Source organism: Ornithorhynchus anatinus, chromosome 11, assembly GCF_004115215.2.
Source record: "Ornithorhynchus anatinus isolate Pmale09 chromosome 11, mOrnAna1.pri.v4, whole genome shotgun sequence".
NCBI lineage: Eukaryota > Metazoa > Chordata > Mammalia > Monotremata > Ornithorhynchidae > Ornithorhynchus > Ornithorhynchus anatinus.
The window spans coordinates 61,459,887-61,480,580 of NC_041738.1; the positions used below are offsets into that span (position 1 = coordinate 61,459,887).

General features: G+C 59.3%; 1 protein-coding gene across 1 annotated transcript; it reads right to left on the reverse strand.

The window, feature by feature from the left end:
* Positions 1-208: 208 nt before the first annotated feature.
* On the reverse strand, positions 209-18,263 carry LOC100080776 (ADP-ribosylation factor 2). Its single transcript, XM_029075929.2, has 6 exons — positions 18,211-18,263; positions 13,133-13,199; positions 8,855-9,020; positions 5,895-6,005; positions 5,167-5,291; positions 209-1,708 (listed from the first exon to the last, which is right to left on the reverse strand). The coding sequence occupies exons 3-6, from the start codon at positions 9,000-9,002 to the stop codon at positions 1,547-1,549; spliced, it is 546 nt and encodes a 181-aa protein (XP_028931762.1). The 5' UTR covers positions 9,003-9,020; positions 13,133-13,199; positions 18,211-18,263; the 3' UTR covers positions 209-1,546.
* Between the last annotated feature and the right edge of the window lie 2,431 nt (positions 18,264-20,694).

Here is a 20,694-nt window from a genome sequence, read left to right on the forward strand (position 1 = left end):
AAGACAAAAAAAGAGAGAGACGGCCGAAGCTGGAGTTAGTTATTTTCAGGGTTCGGCCGAGATTGGGAAACCCGCCCGATCCCGCCATTCGGGCTCGGCTATCGAGAGTCCCGTCCCGCCGCAACGAGAGCGGGCCGGTGTCGCGTCGGAAGCTAAATGAAGCAGCGGCCCCGCCGCCTCCCTCGGCGCCTTCCGCCAACACGGTAACTTCAAGACGAGTTCTTTATTACGCGGTGCCGCCGGCAGAAATCACAACACGATTAAAGGGGAAGACCGAGTGGAGATTCAAGGGGCCGACAGCTCGCTGAACGTGGGGGGTCAGTCGGACGGGGGGGAAAAACGTCGGTCGACACCAAACTCCCGCCTGGCGGGACTTGATTTTACGCACTAGACGTCCAGGTCCTCAAGGATGACCTCTACCTACCCTCCTCCCGCCCCGTCCCCCAGATGGCTGCGGGCGAAGATGTGAAATTAAAAGATTGGAAAAGGCAAAAATGCGGGAGGCCACCCGCAAACCGATCTGGCCGGTCCCCGGGCGGCACCTTCCCGGGTGAGGGCGCGGAGGGAGATCTAATCTAAGCTCACGTCGGGAGCGGAGGCGGAGACGCGCACACATAATTTACAGAGAAATACGCACACACACCTCAGAGAAGTAAATACTACGGAACCCGACGCGCGCGCGCACACACACACACACACACACACGCATCCCTCACGGAGAAGTAAATTCTACGGAAACACGTGTTCTAAAAAGTGGCCCGGGGCTCCGGGTGGGACGCGGGCCCGAGGACGGGCTCCCCCGCCGACACGACCCTCCGGGCTGCCCCCGCCGTCGTCCCCCTCCCCCCCGCCCGCTGCCGGCTCGGATCTTCGGTTCCCCGAATGGAAGCGAACCTCGGGCCGTGAGGGAGGGCGCCGTCAGCGCCCGCCCTCTGACTCCGACCCCCTTTCCAAGCCCTCGGCGGACGCCCGGCCCCGAGCGGAGGCCCCCGGAGACCACCACCCGCGTCTTCGGGGGGCGCGCCCCTTCCGAAGGGCTTCCCTTCGGGCCCGGCCGGGGGGAGGGTGCGGAGAGCGGACGGCCCGTGCGAGTCGGACACCCTGGGGGGGGGCCGAGCCGTTACGCCGAGAGGGGGAGAGACGGACCCGACCTCCACCGCGGCTGCGGGCCTCCCTCCTCGCCCCGGGGGCCTCCGTTTCGGGGGTTCGGAGTCCGGAGAAGGGAGGACCGAAAGGCTCGCGTCCCTCCCGCCGGGCCCCGTCCGACCAGAGGCTCGCGGGCCTCAGCGTCTCGACTCCCGTCTTCCTCCGCCGCGGCCGGCCGCCTTCGGCTCTCACCCGCCCGTCCGGGGGCGACGTTCGAAGCCGTCGAGGTGGAAGGTAGCGTTCCGAGTGCGAGGGTGGTTTTTTTTCGTTTTTTTGGTGGTTTTTTTTTTTTTTTTTTTTTTTTTTTTACAGCGTGTAGAAGGCACAGTGTGTGAGAAAGATGGTCCCCTCCCCGGGCCCGAGCAGAGGCCGGGCCCGGGGACGGGGCGGTGGGAGGGGGTCACTTCTGGTTCTTGAGCTGGTTGGCCAGCCAGTCCAGCCCCTCGTAGAGCCCGTCCCCGCTGGTGGCGCAGGTGGCCTGGATGTACCAGGTCCGGTGGCGGAGGGAGTGAAGGCCCAGCTTGTCCGTGATCTCCGCCGCGTTCATGGCGTTGGGCAAGTCCTTGGGGAGAACGGACAGGCGTCAGTCGGGGCCCCGCTCGTCCGTGACGGGACCGGAGAGCCCACGCCGCCGCCCGCCGCCCCCCCCCCCCCCCCCGGGGGGCCCGAGGCGGGGCCCGGCTGCTCTGAGTCCATCAACCGGGGGTGTTTACCGAGCGCTTACGCCGCCCTACGCAACCGAGAGCTCACCTCCTCCTCCGAGAGGCCTTCCCAGAACCGTGCCTCCCCTTTCCCCTCGGCTCCCCCTTCCCCTCCCCTCAGCCGAGCCCCCTTTCCCTCCGCTCCTCCCCCGGCCCTTCCCCTCGGCACTCTGCTCGTTTGGATAGATTTTTCTGACCCTATTTATCTGGTTAAGGAGGAGTCCATCCCCCGGATTCGCTCTCTCCCGATCGCGCTGTCTCGTTCTCGTCCGTCCGCCACCCCCGACTGGACCGTGAGCCCGCCCTTGGGCGGGGACTGCCTCTATCTGTGGCCCAATTGCCCGTTCCAAGTGCTTAGTCCACTTGGCAGCTGGGTGACTGCGGGCAAGTCACTTCACTGCCCTGTGCCTCAGTCGCCTCATCTGTAAAATGGGGATGAGGACCGTGAGCCTCACGTGGGACGACCCGCTGACCCCGTATCCACTCCAGCGCTCGGAACGGTGCTCCGCACGTAGTAAGCGCTTAACAAATGCCAACGTTATTATTAGCGCGGTGCTCCGCTCACAGTAAGCGCTCAGATACCATCGCATGAACTGGGAGAGCCCAACCGAGTCGGTAGACACGTTCCCTGCCCGCGAGGAGCGGGCGCGCGTTCCGTCCTACGTAGCGAGCCCTCCCTGCGTGCAGAGCACTGTGCTAAGCGCTGGGAAAGTCCAATTCGGCAAGAGAGAGACGATCCCGGCCCCGCGGCGGGCTCACAGTCTAGAAGGGGAGCCAGGCATGGTCCCCACTTCACTCTGCTGCCCGGCTCGTCTTTCTCCAGAGAGACGCCGAGGACGGGTTTCCCCACTCCTCAAGCGACCGCCCCTCCACCTTCTCAACGGAAACCCCTCAACCCTGCCTTTAAAAAAGTCACTTCGCCCCTTCCCACCTCGCCTGGCTACTCTCCTCCTCCGATCCGGCCCTCCCCGTCGCCCCGCCTCCCTCCCCGGGCACGTCCGTCATCTACCTATCATTCATTTTATTGACGACGTGCACGTATCTAAAGTTCCCTATTTTGATACTAACGATACCCGTCTCGTGGGCCGCCTCCCCCTTCTAGACCGCGAGCCCGTCGCCGGCTAGGGACGGTCTCCGGCTGTCGCCGAGCTGTACCTCCCAAACGCTTAGTACAGTGCTCTGCACACGGTGAGCGCTCAGTAAATACGGCCGAAGGCATTTCGCTCCTCTAACGCGAACCTTCGCATCGTACCTCCACCTCGGCTGTCTTTCCCCGTCGCCCCCGTCCCGCCCTCCCTCCTCAAATCCCACAGACGACGACTCTCCCCCGCTTCAGAGCCTTATCGGAAGCCCACCTCCTCCAAGAGGCCTTCCCTGCCTGAACCCCGCTTTTCCTCATCTCCCGCTCCCTTCCGCGTCGCCCCTGACGTCGTTCGCCGCCCCCGCTCCCGGCCTCCCGGCGTTTACGTCCAAACCTGTACTTCAGTGATATCGACGTCTGGGTCCTCCTCTAAACTGTAAGGTCACTGGGGGGAGGGACTGTGACCGCTCAACGTCATCTTCTACTCCCCCAAGCGCTCAGTACAGCGTTCGGCACGCAGTCAGCGCTCAGTAAATACGACTGACCCACCGACGGCTTTGGGGCTGAGGGAGGGGGGGGAATATCAGGCGCCCAAAGCGTACAGATCCCACCGCATCATACTAATAACAACGTTGGTATTTGTTAAGCGCTTACTACGTGCAGAGCACCGTTTTAAGCGCTGGGGGAGATACGGGGGTCATCGGGTCGTCCCTCGTGAGGCTCGCGGTTAATCCCCATTTTCCAGATGAGGTCACCGAGGCCCAGAGAGACGGAGCGACTCGCCCACGGTCACGCGGCTGCCAGGTGGCCGAGCCGGGAGTCGAACCCATGACCTCTGACTCCCAAGCCCGGGCTCTTTCCACTGAGCCCCGCTGCTTCCCCGACTCTCGGTACACAGTTAGGTGAGCGCTCTCTGATGGACCGAACAAAAGACGACCCTTGGGGCAAATCATTACGATGATGACGGCATTTGGTAAGCGCTTACTACGTAGCAAGCGCCGTCCTAAGGGCTGGGGCGGAGATGAGGTAATCGGGTTGTCCCCCGTGGGGCTCACGGTCCTCACCCCCACTTTCCAGATGAGGTGACCGAGGCCCAGAGACGGGAAGCGACTGGCCCGAGGTCGCCCAGCAGACAAGCGGCGGGGCCGGGATTAGAACCCACCACCTTCCGACTCCCGAGCCCCGGCTCCTTCCGCTGAGCCACGCTGCTTCTCCTTGGTCTCCGGTTGCTTTTTCACGCTCCCCTCCCCCGGGGGCGGACGGTTAAGGATGGAGCGGTGTGGGCCTGGTGGAAGGCGCCAGGGCCGAGGAGTCAGAGGACCTGGGTTCTAATCCCGGCTCCGCCATTTCTCTGCTCCGGGTCCCTGGGCAAGTCGCCGCTCCGCGCCTCCGTTGGCTCATCTGTAAAATGGGGACGCAGCTCACGCGACGGTATTTGTCGAGCGCTTACTGCGCGCGGAGCACTGTACTAAGCGCTCGGAACGGACAATCCGGCGACAGACGCGATACCGGTTCGACCCCCTACTTGGCGTGGGAGCCCCAGGTGGGACAGGGTCCGACCTGAGTGCTCGGCCCATGGTAAGTGCATCACTAATACTATTATTATTATTAATTAACAAGGAAGACGCGAGCGCTACCTTTCCTGTGGTATTTCTGAAACGGCGACTGTGTGCCGGACACCGTACTGAGCACTGGGGGAGATACAGAAGCGGCGCGGCTCAGCGGAAAGAGCCCGGGCTGGGGGGGGTCAGAGGGCGTGGGTTCTGATCCCGGCTCGGCCACTTGTCAGCCGTGGGACGGTGAGCGAGTCACTTCGCATCTCCGGGCCTCGGTTCCCTCAGCTGGAAAACGGGGACCGTGAGCCCCACGGGGGACAACCCGATGACCCTGGATCTCCCCCAGCGCTTAGAACAGTGCTCGGCGCATAGTAAGCGCTTAATAAATGCCAACATTATTACTATTATTATTATACAAGCTAATCAGGATGGACCCAGTTCCTGTCCCACAGGGGACTCGCAGTCTTACTCCTCGTCGTTCAGAGGAGGGAACCGAGGCCCCGAGAAGCGAAGCGACTCACCCAAGGTATCGCGGCGGACGAGGGGAGGAGTCGGCGTCGGAACCCGGGTCCCCCCAACTCCCGGGCCCCGAGGCCGCGACCGTCCCGCCGGTCCGAATGCCCCTCGACCCTTAAGCCGAGGGGCAGGTGAGGGTTTCGGGGTAACGGAAGCGTGGCCGTACCTGCTTGTTCACAAACACGAGCAACACCGCGTCCCTGAGTTCGTCTTCGGCCAACATCCTGGTGAGCTCTTCTCGGGCCTCGTTCACCCGTTCCCGGTCATTGCTGTCCACGACGAAGATCAGGCCTGGGGGGGGGGAGGGGGGGGGGACACAAGGCACCGAGACGGTCGGGGAGCGGGGGAAGGCCACCGGGGCGGGACCTCGGCCGGGCAGCCCGGACGGAAGGAGCGGAGCCGGGAGCGGAGCCGGGAGCGGAGCCTTCCCGCCTGTCGCCCGGGAGGCTGGCGTTCGACTCCCCGCCGGGGAGGCACGCTCAATTTTCCCTCTCGACCGTCGTGGGCGGGGAACGGGTCCGCTTACTGTCCCGTCCTCTCCCAAGCGCTCAATACGTGCCCCGCTCCCAGCAGGGTGAGAAGCAGCGTGGCTCAGTGGCAAGAGCCCGGGCTCTGGAGTCAGAGCTCACGGGTTCGAATCCCAGCTCCGCCACGTGTCGGCTGGGTGACTTCGGGCGAGTCACTTCCCTTCTCTGGGCCTCGGTGACCTCGTCTGCGAACCGGGGATGAGGACCGCGAGCCCCACGTGGGACAGGCCGATTCCCTCACGCCTACCCCGCCGCTTACGACGGTGCTCGGCCCACGGTAAGCGCCTGGGAAACACCAACGTGATCATCGTCAGGCGCTCGCTAAATCCGACCGGACGCCCGAACCGCCGCCGGAGGCGACGCTCACCTTGCGTGTTCTGGAAATAGTGACGCCACAGCGGCCTGATCTTGTCCTGGCCGCCCACGTCCCAGACCGTGAAGCTGATGTTTTTGTATTCTACCGTCTCCACGTTGAAACCTGGGCGGGGGGGGGGGTGGACGCAGGGGCCGCGCTCAGTTCCGGGCCCGGCTGACCAAACGCCGGGCGCGGAAGGGGGAAGCGTCGGCCAGGCTCGTCTGCCAACGCGACGGGGAAACGCACTTCAGGCGCAGAGAACGGGTGGGCTCTTTTGGGGGGTTTGGACGGGGGCGGGACACGGGGCCCGAGCTCATGGGGCCCGGGCCCGCGGGTCCCGAGGCCGTGGGTTCTAATCCCGCCTCCGCCACTCATCTGCCGGGTGACCTCGGCTAAGCCGCTTGGCTTCTCCGGGCCTCGGTTCCCTCGTCCGGAAAACGGGGATTGAAACCGTGAACCCTGCGCGGGACGGGGACTTTGTCCGACCCCATCGTCTCGCCTCTAACCCAACGCTTAGGAGAGCGCTTGGCACATAGTAAGCGCTTAACGGATACCGTAATTATGTGTTTTTTTTCCGCCCCACCTCTGCCACTTGCCCGCCGCCCGACGTCGGGCAAGTCCTTTCGCTGGGCCTCAGTTTCCTCATCTGTAAAACGGGGAGTCGAGACCTGTTCTCCCTCCTATTCAGACTGGGAGCCCCATGTGGGGTGGGAACTGGGTCCAGTGGGATTAACTTGGAGCTACCCCAACGCTCAGCACAGTGCTTGACACACAGGAAGCACTGAATACCCTAATTGTTGTCTTTTCATTGTTCAATACCCAGCGGGGCCTAGTGGCAACAGCCCGGGCTTGGGAGTCAGAGGACATGGGTTCGAATCCCGGCTCCGCTATTGTCAGCTGTGTGACCTCGGGCAAGTCACTTCACTTTTCTGTGCCTCAGTTCCCTCATCTGGAAAATAAGGTCGAAGACCGTGAGCCCCACGGGGGACAACCGGATGACCCCGTATCTCCCCCGGCGCTTAGGACAGTGCTCGGCACGTGGCTCAGTGGAAAGAGCCCGGGCTTTGGAGTCAGAGGTCACGGGTTCGAATCCCAGCTCTGCCACTTGTCAGCCGGGTGACTGTGGGCGAGTCACTTCACTTCTCTGGGCCTCAGTTCCCTCATCTGTCAAATGGCGATGAAGACCGGGAGCCCCACGTGGGACGACCCGGTTCCCCTGCGTCTACCCCAGCGCTTAGAACGGTGCTCGGCACATAGTAAGCGCTTAACAGATACCAACATTATTATTAAATACCGACATTATTATTACTGTCTGCCGTGTGACCTCGGGCAAGTCACTTTGCTGCTCCGGGCCTCGGTTGCCTCAGCTGTAAAACGGGGATCAAGACTGTGAGCCCCAGATGGGATAAGGGCTGTGGCCAACCCCACTGCTTTGTATCTATCCCAGCATTGAGAACAGTGCTCGGCACATAGTAAGCACTTAAATACCATTATTACTAATTATTATTGTTATCATCAACTGCCAGAGGAAACACGCCTACCCATTCCTCGGTCCCGCAGTACTCAGCGTATTCCGCTCTACCTGAAATCGGGGATTTTGACCACTCCAGGGGTAAATATTTTTCCGTCTGTCACCCGCTTAGGATGCCGGCTTCTTGCGAGGTGGAAATGAAATCACTTCTTTACCCTGTCCAGTGCCCTGCCCGAGTAGGTGCTCAATAAATCCACTCAGAGGAGCAGCTCGGCCTAACGGAGCACAGGCCTGGGAGTCGGAGGATCTGGGTTCTAATCCCCGCTCTGCCAGTCGTCCGCTGGGTGCGACCCCGGGCAAGTCACCTCCACTTCTCCGGGACTCGGTTCCCTCATCCGCTTATTGGGGACGGAGAGCGGGAGCCCCGGGTGGGACATGGACTGCGTCCAACCTGACGAGCCTTTAATACGGTGCCTGGCACAGGGGCAGCCCTTAAATACCACAGAGAGAGAGAGATAAATAAAATGCGTAAATACTCACATGCACGGCCTTAGGTGAGGGGCAGGCCCGGGGCAAAAACGGAAAAGGGGTTGGCTTGGTGCGGAAACGCAAGCAGGCCCGCAAAACGAGAGGCGGTATGGCCCGGTGGAAAGAGCCCAGGCCTGGGAGTCAAGAAGACCTGGTTTCTAATCCTGCTTCCCGCACCTGACTGATCTACAACCTTGGGCAGGTGGCTTCATTCAAATGATTGATTACTACTACTACTACTAATATTAGTTGTCAAGCACCTACGTGTCATGCCCTCTGCTAAATACAAGTTAATCACACTGGACAGGGTCTAAGTAGCAGAGAGATCGGATATTTTCCCCCCATTTTACAGTTGAGGAAACGGAGGCCCGCAGAAGCGACTTGCCCGAGGACAACTACCAGGCAAGTGGAGGGGTCGGGATCAGAACCCAGGTCCCCTGAGCCTCGGGCCCCGCCGCTCCCCTTCGCATCTCAGTGCCTCAGTTTCTTCCCCGGCGGAAAGAGCCCCGGCTTGGGAGTCAGGGGTCACGGGTTCGAATCCCGGCTCTGCCACGTGTCAGCTGTGTGACCGCGGGCGCGTCACCTCGCTTCTCCGGGCCTCAGCGACCTCATCTGGAAAATGGGGATTAACTGGGAGCCTCGTGTGGGACAACCCGATGACCCTGTATCTACCCCTGGCGCTTAGAACGGGGCTCTGCACATAGGAGGCGCTTAAACACCAACATTATTATTATTAAAATGAGAATTCAATCCCCGGGTTGTCCCCCCAGCCCCCGACCCGGACCGCGTCCGACCCGACGGGCTTGTCTCCCTCTACCCCGGCGCTCGGTCCGCGCTTCCCGACCGCCGCGGTTACCGGTCAAGGATCTCCAGGCAACGCCCCCGGCGACCCGAGCGCCGGCGGCCCGGTGACCCGAGAGGGGAGACGAGTCCCCGGGGCGGTTTGCGGGGGGTGGGGGAGCCCCGCGGGTACCTATGGTGGGGATGGTGGTCACGATCTCGCCCAGCTTCAGCTTGTACAAGATGGTGGTCTTCCCGGCCGCGTCCAGGCCCACCATAAGGATCCGCATCTCCTTCTTCCCGAACAGGCTTTTGAACAGCTTCTCGAAGACGTTCCCCATCGTGGCGCGTCGGGGCTCCTGAGGAGAAAGGCGAGAAGCCGCTCGACGGGATTCTGCTCGGAGGGAGAGTGGCGGAAGGGGCTCCTCGGCTCCCGGATCCAATCGCCTCCTAGCTACTCGGCGTGGGGAACGCAAATGCTAAGAACAATTAATAACTGTGGTATCGGTTAAGCGCTTACTACGTGCCAAGCGCCGATCTGAGCGCCGGGGGAGATACAAGGTCATCAGTTTGGACACAGTCCCTCAGGGAGCTCACCGTCTTGATCCCCATTCTTACAGATGAGGGAACTGAGGCAAAAAGAAGCCATTTGCCCCAAGTCCCCCTGCAGACGTGTGGCAGAGCCGGGATTAGAACGCGCGACCTCTTGGCTCCCAGGCCCGGGGTCTTTCCACTAGGCCCCACCGCTTCTCAACAATAACCGTAATAATGATGGTGGTATTAAGCGCTTACTACGTACAAAGCACTGTTGGGATACAAGGTGATCAGGTCGTCCCACGTGGGGCTCCCAGTCTTCGTCCCCATTTTACAGAGGAGGGAACTGAGGCCCAGAGAAGTGACGTGCCCACAGTCACACGGCTGGCAAGCGGCGGAGCCGGGATTAGAACCCGTGACCTCTGACTCCCGAGCCGGGGCTCTTCCCACTGAGCCCCGCTGCTTCTCGAACAACAAGGACGATGATGATGGTGGGGGTGGTTTTTGTGAAGAGCCTACTATGTGCCAAGCACTGTACTAAGCGCCGCGGTACATACGAGATCATCAGGTGCCACGTGGGGCTCACGGTCAAAGGAGGAGGGCGCACGGGGATTGAATCCCCATTCTGCAGATGAGGGAACCGAGGCCCGGACAAATGGCTCGCCCGAGGTCACACGGCAGACGAGCGACGGAGCAGGGGTCGGAACCCAGGTCCTCCGACTCCCAGGCCGGTGCCCTTTCCACTAGGCCACGCTGCTTCCCGAGGGATTTTATCAATAATAAATAATAATGTTGGTATGCGTTAAGCGCTTACTAGGTGCCGAGCACTGTTCTAAGCGCTGGGGGGGATCCAGGGTCATCGGGTGGTCCCACGTGGGGCTCACACACTTTTCATCCCCGTTTTCCAGATGAGGGAACTGAGGCCCAGGGAAGTGAAGTGACTCGCCCACGGTCACCCAGCTGACAAGGGGCAGAGCCGGGAGTCGAACTCACGACCCCTGACTCCCAAGCCCGGGCTCTTTCCGCTGAGCCCCGCTGCTTCTCCTGTCAAATCCTGTCGTCGCCACGCCGCCGATCCTCCTCCCCCTCGTTCCCGTCGCCGTAGACACCACCACCATCCTCCCGGGACCTGAACCTCAATCCCACAACCCCGGCATTACTCATTCATTCAATAGTATTTATCGAGCGCTTACTAGGTGCGGAGCACTGGACTAAGCGCTTGGAATGGACAAGTCGGCAACAGAGAGAGACGGTCCCTGCCCTTTGACGGGTTTACGGTCTAATCGGGCATTAACCTACACTCCTGTACGGAAGGGGCCTACACTTCTCTGACACATCTTATGCATCCTAATACGGATGCGGCAACTCTCGGGTACGTCCCCCTTTCCTTCTTCCTCCTACTTAATAACAATAATAATAATAATAATAATAATAATGGTGGTATTTGCTAAGCGCTTACTCTGTGCAAAGCACCGTTCTATGCGCTGGGGGGGCTACAAGGTGATCAGGTTGTCCCACGCGGGGCTCACAGTCTTCATCCCGAGTTCGACTCCCGGCTCTGCCACTTGTCAGCTGTGTGACTGTGGGCAATTCACTTCGCTTCTCTGGGCCTCAGTTCCCTCATCTGTCAAATGGGGATGAAGACCGGGAGCCTCACGTGGGACGACCTGATGACCCTGGATCTCCCCCAGGGCTTAGAACACTGCTCTGCACACGGTAAGCGCTTAACGAATACCAACGCTATTATTAGGCGGGGCCCAGAGAAGTGAAGTGACCTGCCCAAAGTCACACAGCTGACAAGCGGCCGAGGCGGGATTCGAACCCTTGATCTCTGACTCCCAAGCCCGGGCTCTTTCCACTGAGCCGCGCTGCTTCTCTAATGATAATAGCCGTATTTGCTACGCGCTAAGTGCCGAGCACTATTCCAGCGCCGGGGCGGACACAAGGCAGTCGGGGTCCCACAGAGGGCTCGCGTTCTAAGAGGGAGAACGGGTCGTAAACCCCCCCTTCTGCAGATGAGGAGACTGAGGCAAAGAAAAGCGACCCGCCCCAGGTCACCCAGCGGGCAGGTGGCCGAGTGGGGACGGGAACCCCAGTCCGCTGACTCCGAAGCCCGTGCTGGCGGCGTGGCTCGGTGGGGAAGAGCCCGGGCTTCGGAGTCAGAGGTCATGAGTTCGACTCCCGGCTCTGCCACTCGGCAGCCGGGTGACCGCGGGCGAGTCGCGTCGCTTCTCTGGGCCTCGGTTCCCCCATCCGTCAAATGGGGATGAAGACCGGGAGCCTCACGTGGGACGACCCGGTGACCCCGGATCTCCCCCCAGCGCTTAGAACGGCGCTCTGCACAGAGTCAGCGCTCGACAAATACCAACATTATTAGCATTATTACTAGGCCACACTGCCCCAGAACCCTCGGCGCTTAGGAAAGTGCTCTGCACGCAGTAAGCGCTTAACAGATATTCTTATAATTTATCGTTAACGCTGCCGACCTCATCATCACCTTCAAGACGAAAGGAGCAAGATGGGAACTTTATTAATCAGTCGCATTTCTTGAGCCTTTCGTGCGCAGAGCACCGTCCTAAGCGTTTACGAGAGTACAATCCGACAGACACCATCCCTGCCCCGACACATCTCAGAGAAGAAAATATATAGAATTTGCAGGTATTTCCTGAGCACCTGCTGTGTGCAGAACCCTGCACTGAACGCTTGGAAGACCATGCTGGCTAGCAGGCAGGAGCCCTGCCTGAAATGGAGGCTTTATTAAGTTATTTTAATATCAAAAAATAAAATAAATACAGACCAGTTCCTCCATTTGCCTGCCTTGTGACCCTGGGTGAGTCACTTCTCTAGGCCTTAGTTATTGGGAAGCAGCGGGGCTCAGTGGAAAGAGGCCGGGCTTGGGAGTCAGAGGTCATGGGTTCGAATCCCGGCTCTGCCACTGGGCAGCGGTGGGACCGTGGGCGAGTCACTTCACTTCTCTGGGCCTCAGTTCCCTCGTCTGGAAAATGGGGATGAAGCCCGCGAGCCTCGCGTGGGACAACCTGATGACCTTGTATCTACCCCAGTGTTTAGAACGGTGCTCGCCACATAGTAAGCGCTTAACAAATACCAACATTATTATTATTATTATTATCATCTCATCTGTAAAATGGGGACTGGGAACGCGAGCCCCACGTGGGACAGGGACTGTGTCCGTCTGGATTATCTTGTATCTAACACGGCACTTAGTACACAGCGTCTGCCACATAGTGAGTGCTTAAATACCATCAAAAAACCAAAAACGAACAAAAAGAGAGAAACTCAAGTGTGGTCCTGAGCTCTGGACTGAAAAACCTACCAGAACAACAACAACAACATTGGTATCTGTTAAGCGCTTCCTATGTGCCGAGCACCGTTCTAAGCGCTGGGGGAGATCCAGGGTCATCGGGTCGTCCCACGTGAGGCTCACGGTTAATCCCCCTTTTCCAGATGAGGGAACCGAGGCCCAGAGAAGTGACGTGACTCGCCCACGGTCACACGGCTGACAAGGGGCAGAGCCCGCATTCGAACCCACGACCCCTGACTCCCAAGCCTGGGCTCTCTGCACTGAGCCACGCTGCTTCTCCTACCAGAACCACTCTTCACCCCCAATTAATGGGAATGAGAAGCGGAATCCCAGTGGACAGAGCACGGGTCGGGGAGTCAGAGGACCCGGGTTCTAATCCCGCCCCTGCCACTGGTCTGCTGGGTGACCCCGGGCAAGTCGCTTCTCCGTGTCTCAGCTCCCTCCTCTGGAAAATGGGGATGAAGACCGTGAGCCCCACGCGGGACAGGAACCGCGTCCAACCCGATTAGCCTGTATCTACCCCAGCGCTTAGTACAGTCCCGGGCACAGAGCAAGCGCTTGACCAAGGGGAAAAAAAAAAAAAAAAAGCCAAAGGAGGAGTTCCATGATACGCACCCTCGATGGAGTGTCCTACGCCGGCAGGGTGGGCGAGCTTCGATCCGCAAACTTCAAGGCAGAGCACCTGCAAAGGTATAATAATCGTGGTATCTATTACACACACAGAGCACCGTACCGAACGTCGACACGTGACAGTCGGATGGAACCAGTCCTGTCCCGCCGGGGGCGGATGAAGAATCTCGTTACCGCTGAGGGGCTCCGCGCGACGGATTTCTAATAATAATAACGTTGGTATCCGCTAAGCGCTTACTAGGTGCAGAGCGCCGTTCTAAGCGCCGGGGGAGATACGGGGTCACCGGGTCGTCCCACGCGCGGCTCCCGGTCTTCATCCCCATTTGACAGATGAGGGAACCGAGGCCCAGAGAGGTGACGCGACTCGCCCACGGTCGCACGGCTGCCGGGCGGCAGAGCCGGGATTCGAACCCGTGACCTCCGACTCCCCAGCCCGGGCTCTTTCCGCTGAGCCCCGCTGATTTCCGCTAGAAGCGGTACGGCCTAGTGGCTAGAGCCCGGGGAGTCCGAAGGTCGCGGGTTCTAATCCCGGCCCGTCACATGCCCGCTGTGTGACCCGGGTGCAAGGCACTTCGCTTCTCTGGGCCTCGGTGACCTCCTCGGGAAAATGGGGATTGAGACCGCGAGCCTCACCTGGGCCAGGGACCCGGGGACCCAACCCGACTGGCCCGTCTCCGCCCCGGCGCTCAGTCCAGTGCTTAGCACACGGTAAGCGCCTCACAGATGCCATTATGATTATTCCGTTCTTCGGAATGAGAAACCAAATGTTCCGTGACAAACACGGAGCTTTTAACTTGAGTTTTCCCCTCGGGTGAAATGCAGGCTGACACCAGATGTTCACTTAGCAATAATAATATCAATTGTGGTTATTATTATTGTTAATATTAATAACAACAACAGTGTTGGTTAAGCACAGGGAAGAAGTTAATTAATAGTTAATGTGTGTCCCATTTGGGGCTCGCACTCTTAATCCCCATTTTACAGATGAGGTAACTGAGGCCCAGAGAAACGCAACGACTTGCCCAAGGTCACCCAGCAGACGGGGGGGGGGGGGGGGGAGCCGGGATCGGAACCCAGGTCCCTCTGACTCCCAGGCCCGGGCCCTAGCCACGGAGCCACTCTGCTTCTAGGAGAAGTCACAGCCTTCCTTTGCGTATCTTTAATACTCAAAGCAGCGTGGCTCAGCGGCAAGAGGCCGGGCTTGGGAGTCGGGAGGTCGTGGGTTCGAATCCCAGCCCCGCCGCTTGTCAGCTGTGGGACCGTGGGCGAGTCGCTTCACTTCTCTGGGCCTCAGTTCCCTCACCTGGGAAATGGGGATGAAGGCCGCGAGCCTCACGTGGGACCACCCGATGACCCTGCGTCTCCCCCGGCGCTTAGAACGGTGCTCGGCACCTAGGAAGCGCTTAACAGATCCCAGCATTATTACTATAAGGTTGTCCCAAATAGGGCTCACGGTCTTCTTCCCCATTTTACAGATGAGGTCACTGGGGCACAGAGAAGCGACTTGCTCAAGGTCACACAGCTGACAAGCGGCGGAGCCCGGATTCGAACCCATGACCTCTGACTCCCAAGCCCAGGCTCTTTCCCCGGAGCCAGGCTGCCTCTCACTTTACTTTCCCAAGCGCTTAGTACAGTGCTCTGCACACAGTAAGCGCTTAATAAGTGTGACTGAACGAATACTGAGTTCTCAGCCCGATTTCACCACTCGCCTGCTACGTGTTCTTGAGCAGGTTAATCGGCGCGCCTCAGTTTCTGCGTCTGTAAAGCGGGGGGGGGGGGGTTAAAGACCCCATCTCCTACCCTGAGAGCCCCAGGGGGGCCAGGGACTGCATATCCTGTACCACGGCACATAGTAGGCGCCGGCTCAGCGGAAAGCGCCTGGGCTTGGGAGTCAGAGGTCATGGGTTCGAATCCCAGCTCTGCCGCTTGTCAGCTGGGTGACCGAGGGCGAGTCGCTTCACTTCTCTGGGCCTCGGTTCCCTCCTCTGTCAAATGGGGATTAACTGTGAGCCCCACGCGGGACCACCCGATGACCCCGGATCTCCCCCCAGCGCTTCGAACGGTGCTCGGCACATAGTAAGCGCTTAACAGATACCAACATTATTATTATTACAATTTGCATTATGGTTACTGTTATTACGATTTTCTGGGCTTGGATTCATTCAAAGACGAGGGGATCGACTAAAACTCCAAATCAACGGCATCTGAGTATTTTTTGTGCGTAGAGCGCCGCGTGGCTCAGTGGAAAGAGCCCGGGCTTGGGAGTCAGAGGTCATGGGTTCGAATCCCCGCTCCGCCACTTGTCCGCCGGGTGACCTTGGGCAAGCCACCTCACTTGTCTGGGCCTCAGTTCCCTCATTTGGAAAATGGGGATGAAGACCGGGAGCCCCACGTGGGACAACTCGATGACCGTGTATCTCCCCCAGCGCTTAGAACAGTGCTTGGCACGTAGTAAGCGCTTAGATACCATCAGTATTATTATTATTACTGCACAGTTCTCAAAACTTTAAGCTCCTCACGGGCAGGGGAGCGTGGCTCAGCGGAAAGAGCCCGGGCTTGGGAGTCAGAGGTCGCGGGTTCGAATCCCGGCTCTGCCACTCGTCAGCTGGGTGACCGTGGGCGAGTCACTTCACTTCTCTGCGCCTCGGTGACCTCATCTGTAAAATGGGGATGAAGACTGTGAGCCCCACGTGGGACATCCTGATTCCCCCGTGTCTCCCCCAGCGCTTAGAACGGTGCCCGGCACATAGTGAGCGCTTAACAAATACCAACATTATCTACCAGCTCTGCTCTACTGTATTCTCCCATTAATAATAATGTTGGTATTTGTCAAGCGCTTACTACGCGCAGGGCACCGTTCTAAGCGCTGGGGGAAGACCCAGGGTCATCAGGTGGTCCCACGTGAGGCTCGCAGTTGATTCCCATTTTACAGATGAGATAACCGAGGCCCAGGGAAGCCAAGTGACTCGCCCACGGTCACCCGGCTGCCGAGTGGCAGAGCCGGGGATTCGAACCCATGACCTCTAGACTCCCAAGCCCGGCCTCCGGCCGCTGAGCCGCGGTGAGCGCTCCACACGTACCACGGATCGAACGGAGCGCGTTCCAAGCATCAAGGGCAGCGCTCAGTAAATGCCAGTGGCGATAATTAGCGATCACTAAGTAACGATGACGATTAAGCCCTCCATCGCCGCTCTCCGGGAGTTCACCGGCCCGCAGGTCGTCGTCGGATCGAGGATCAGGCCGGCCCCCGGCCCCGCATCCCGCTTCCTCGACAGGCCCACCCTTCCCGCTCGGGCTCCCGGCAGGAAGGGCGGGAGGGAAGCGCCAGGTTTCGGGAGGAAATCCGAGACACGTCTGCTCCCTCGCCATCTCCGGCCGGATCCCCGCCACCCGGCCAGGCCTAGCGCAGGAGCGTGGGCCTGGGAGGGCTCCGGGTTCTACTCCGGGCTCCACCCCTCGTCTGCCGCGTGGCCCAGTCACGGCCCTTCCCTGGGCCTCAGTGACCTCATCTGGAAAACGGGGGTGACCACCGGGAGCCTCCCGTGGGACCTCCAGCCCCACAGCACGTATGCCCAGAATAATAATAAAAATAACGGTATTTGGGTGCTCATTAGGGATCCAGCACCGTTCTGAGCGCCGGGGGAGATACAAGGGGATGAGGTCGTCCCCCGCGGGGCTCCCGGTCTTCAGCCCCATTTTCCAGATGAGGCCCAGAGAAGTGAGGTGGCCGGCCCCAAGTCACACAGCGGCCAGGTGGCGGAGGCGGCATTCGAACCCACGACCTCTGACTCCCCGGGCTCTTGCCCCCAAGCCATGCGGCTGTCCATCTTCCCCTCTAGACCGCAAACTCCCCGTGGGCAGGGAATGCGTCTGTTACATTGTTACGCCGTCCTCTCCCAAGCGCTCAGCACAGTGCTCCGCACGCGGTAAGCGCTCCATAAACACCGGCTGAATGAATGACTGTCTGTAAGCTCGTTGTGGGGAGGGAATGGGGCTGCTACGGGGCCCCCTCCCCAGCGCTTAGCCCAGCGCCGTGCACCCAGTAAGCGCTCAGTAAGTATCGACTGAATGAATGAATGACTGGAAGCTCGTTGTGGGGAGTGGGCCTGTTATAGGGTCCCCTCCCAAGCGCTCAGCACAGTGCTGTGCACCCAGTCAGCGCTCAATGAACACCGAACTGTCCTTTCCCAGCGCTCGGTCCGGTGCTCTGCACAGGGTAAGCGCTCAATAAATACTACTGAATGAATGAAGGACGAGCAGCTCGTTGGGGGGGACGGGGCTGTTATAGGGTCCCCTCCCAGGCGCTCAGCGCAGTGCTCTGCACGCAGTAAGCGCTCAATAAATACCGACTGGATGAATGAATGCACGCCCGTAAGCTCGTTGTGGGGGAGGGACTGGTCCAGGGTCCTCTCCCGAGCGCTCAGCACAGTGCTCTGCACACAGTAAGCGCTCAATAAATACCGACTGCATGAATGAATGACGACCAGCTGGTTGGGGGGAGGGACTGGTCCAGGGTCCTCTCCCGAGCGCTCAGCACAGTGCTCTGCACACAGTAAGCGCTCAATAAATACCGACTGGATGAATGAATGACGACCAGCTGGTTGTGGGGAGGGACTGGTCCAGGGTCCTCTCCCGAGCGCTCAGCACAGTGCTCTGCACACAGTAAGCGCTCAATAAATACCGACTGCATGAATGAATGACGACCAGCTGGTTGTGGGGAGGGACTGGGGCTGTCGCAGGGGCCTCCCCCGAGCGCTCAGCACAGTGCTCTGCACACAGCAAGCTCTCAATAAATATTATTGAATGAATGAAGGACGAGCAGCTCCTTGTGGGGATGGGGCCGTTACAGGGTCCTCTCCCGAGCGCTCAGCACAGTGCGGTGCACACAGTAAGCGCTCAATAAATACCGACTGGATGAATGAATGCCTGGAAGCTGGTTAGGGGGAGGGAATGGGGCTGTCGCAGGGGCCTCCCCCGAGCGCTCAGCACAGTGCTCTGCACACACTAAGCGCTCAATAAATAGGAGCGAGTGCTGAGCAGAAGGGTGGTGGTCGAACACTCACCGTCCTCCGCCGCCCAGCAGGTCCCGATCCCGGCGGCGTCTGCGGCGGCTTTTCCCGCAACAAAATGGCGTCGGGCGTCGGGGGCGGGAGCAGCGGCCAGCCAATCCCCGCCCTCCCCCGCCCGCCCGCCCGCCAATCGCCTGGCGGATCCCTGAGTGACGGGCGCCGCCGTCCAATGGGAGGCCGGATCTCGGCGGGGGGTGGGCGGTGCCCGGCGCCGCCTAGGTGACGGCGGAGAGCGCCGGCGGCCCCGGCCCGGCGTCCAATCAGAGCCCGGCGAGGCCCGACCCGGGGGGAGGGGGGGGAGGGGGAGGAGGGGGCGACGCCTCGTGACGTCCCCGCCCCTCAGCGGAGGCAGCCAATGGGAAGCGGGGCGGCCCCTGATTGGCTCCGGTCCGGCCCCGGGGGCGGATCCCATTGGCTGGCCCCGCCCCTCCTCGGGGGAATAGACCAATGGCCGGGGAGCTGGGCGGGGCCGCGTCTCCGCCACTCCTACTTAAGGAAAGTTACGAGGGCTGCGCTAAAATTAGAAACGCGGGATCGTAATCCTCGTCGCCGACGGGGCATCTATTAAGCGCTTACTATGCGCCGAGCACTGTTGTAAGCGCTGGGGGGATACGAGGTGATCAGGTTGTCCCCCCGTGGGGCTCCCAGGCTTCGTCCCCATTTTCATCATCATCATCCTAATACTGATATTTGTTAAGCGCTTAAGCCGCGGGGCTCAGTGGCAAGAGGCCGGGCTTGGGAGTCAGAGGTCATGGGTTCGAATCCTGCCTCCGCCACTCGTCAGCTGGGTGACCGTGGGCGAGTCACTTCACTTCTCTGCGTGGCGCAGTGGAAAGAGCACGGGCTTTGGAGTCAGGGCTCATGAGTTCGAATCCCAGCTCTGCCACTTGTCGGCTGTGTGACTGTGGGCAAGTCACTTAACTTCTCTGTGCCTCAGTTCCCTCATCTGTAAAATGGGGATTAAGATTGTGAGCCCCACGTGGGACATCCTGTTTCTCCTGTGTCTACCCCAGCGCTTAGAACAGTGCTCGGCACATAGTAAGCGCTTAACAAATACCAACATTATTATTATTATTCTCTGGGCCTCAGTTCTCGCCTCTGGAAAATGGGGATGAAGACTGGGAGCCTGTGTCCTCCCCCCAGCGCTTAGAACAGCGCTCTGCACAGAGTAAGCGCTTAACAAATACCAGCTTTACGTGCCACAGGGCGCAGGGAAGGTGGAGCCGGGGAATGGGCCCTGCTCCCGCGTCCAGAGCACTCAATAAATACCATTCATTCCATCGTGTTTGTTGAGCGCTTAACAGGTGTAGAAAAGCAGCGTAGCTCTGTGGCAAGAGCCCAGGGTTAGGGGTCAGAGGTCATGGGTTCTAATCTCCACCGGCCACCTGTCAGCTGGGTGACTTTGGGCAAGTCACTACACTTCTCTGGGCCTCAGTTCCCTCATCTGGAAAATGGAGATGAAGACCGGGAGCGCTTAGAACAGTGCTCCGCACATAGGAAGCGCTTAACGAATACCAACATTATTATTATTATTATTATTACTACGTGCCAAGCACTGCACTAAGCACTTGGAACGGACAATTGGGCAACAGAGGGAGACCATCCCTGCCCAACGACGGGCTCACGGTCTAAAAGGGGGAGAAGGAATGAACGATGGAGTGGATGAACGACTGCGTCCATTCGTTCATCCATTGAATGAACGAATAGCACCATTTATTGTTGTACTGTACTCTCCAAACGCTTAGTGCAGTGCTCTGCACACAGTACACGCCGGAATGAACGAATAAATAAGTCCCCTGCCAATCTCTGCTAAGGAATTCGTGCACCCGGACAGACACGGAGGGAGTAGTAATAGTAATATTTATTAAGTGCTTACTGCTCTCCTCTGAATCAACACCTTACTGTTCATTCAACACTATTTATTGAGCGATTCCTAAGTGCGGAGCACCGTACTAAGCGCTTGGAATGGACAATTCGGCAACAGACGGAGACAATCCCTGCCCATTGCCGGGCTTACGGTCTCTTCCCTGCCCACAGAGGGCTTACGGTCTAGAGAGGGAGGCTGACGTTAATAAAAAATTACTGTAAATCAATAATTGTTCCTACATCATTTAAAAATATGTGCATTGATGCTGTGGGGGTCGAGGACGGGGCGAATATCAAACGCACAGGGGTCACAGATCCAAGCGCTCGGGCGACGCTTCCCGAGCGGGTGCTCAATAAATACTATTGATTGATTGATTTGGCTGCAGTCAAATCGAGCATTTACTTTACCTGCGTATGCTAAACTTTCAAGGAATGAGAGAGGCAACGTGGCCTAATGGACAGAGCACGGTGGGGCCGCAAGTCAGAATAATAATAACGATAATAATAATAATGTTGGTATTTGTTAAGCGCTTACTACGTGCAGAGCGCTGTTCTAAGCGCTGGGGTAGACACAGGGGAATCAGGTTGTGCCACGTGAGGCTCACAGTCTTA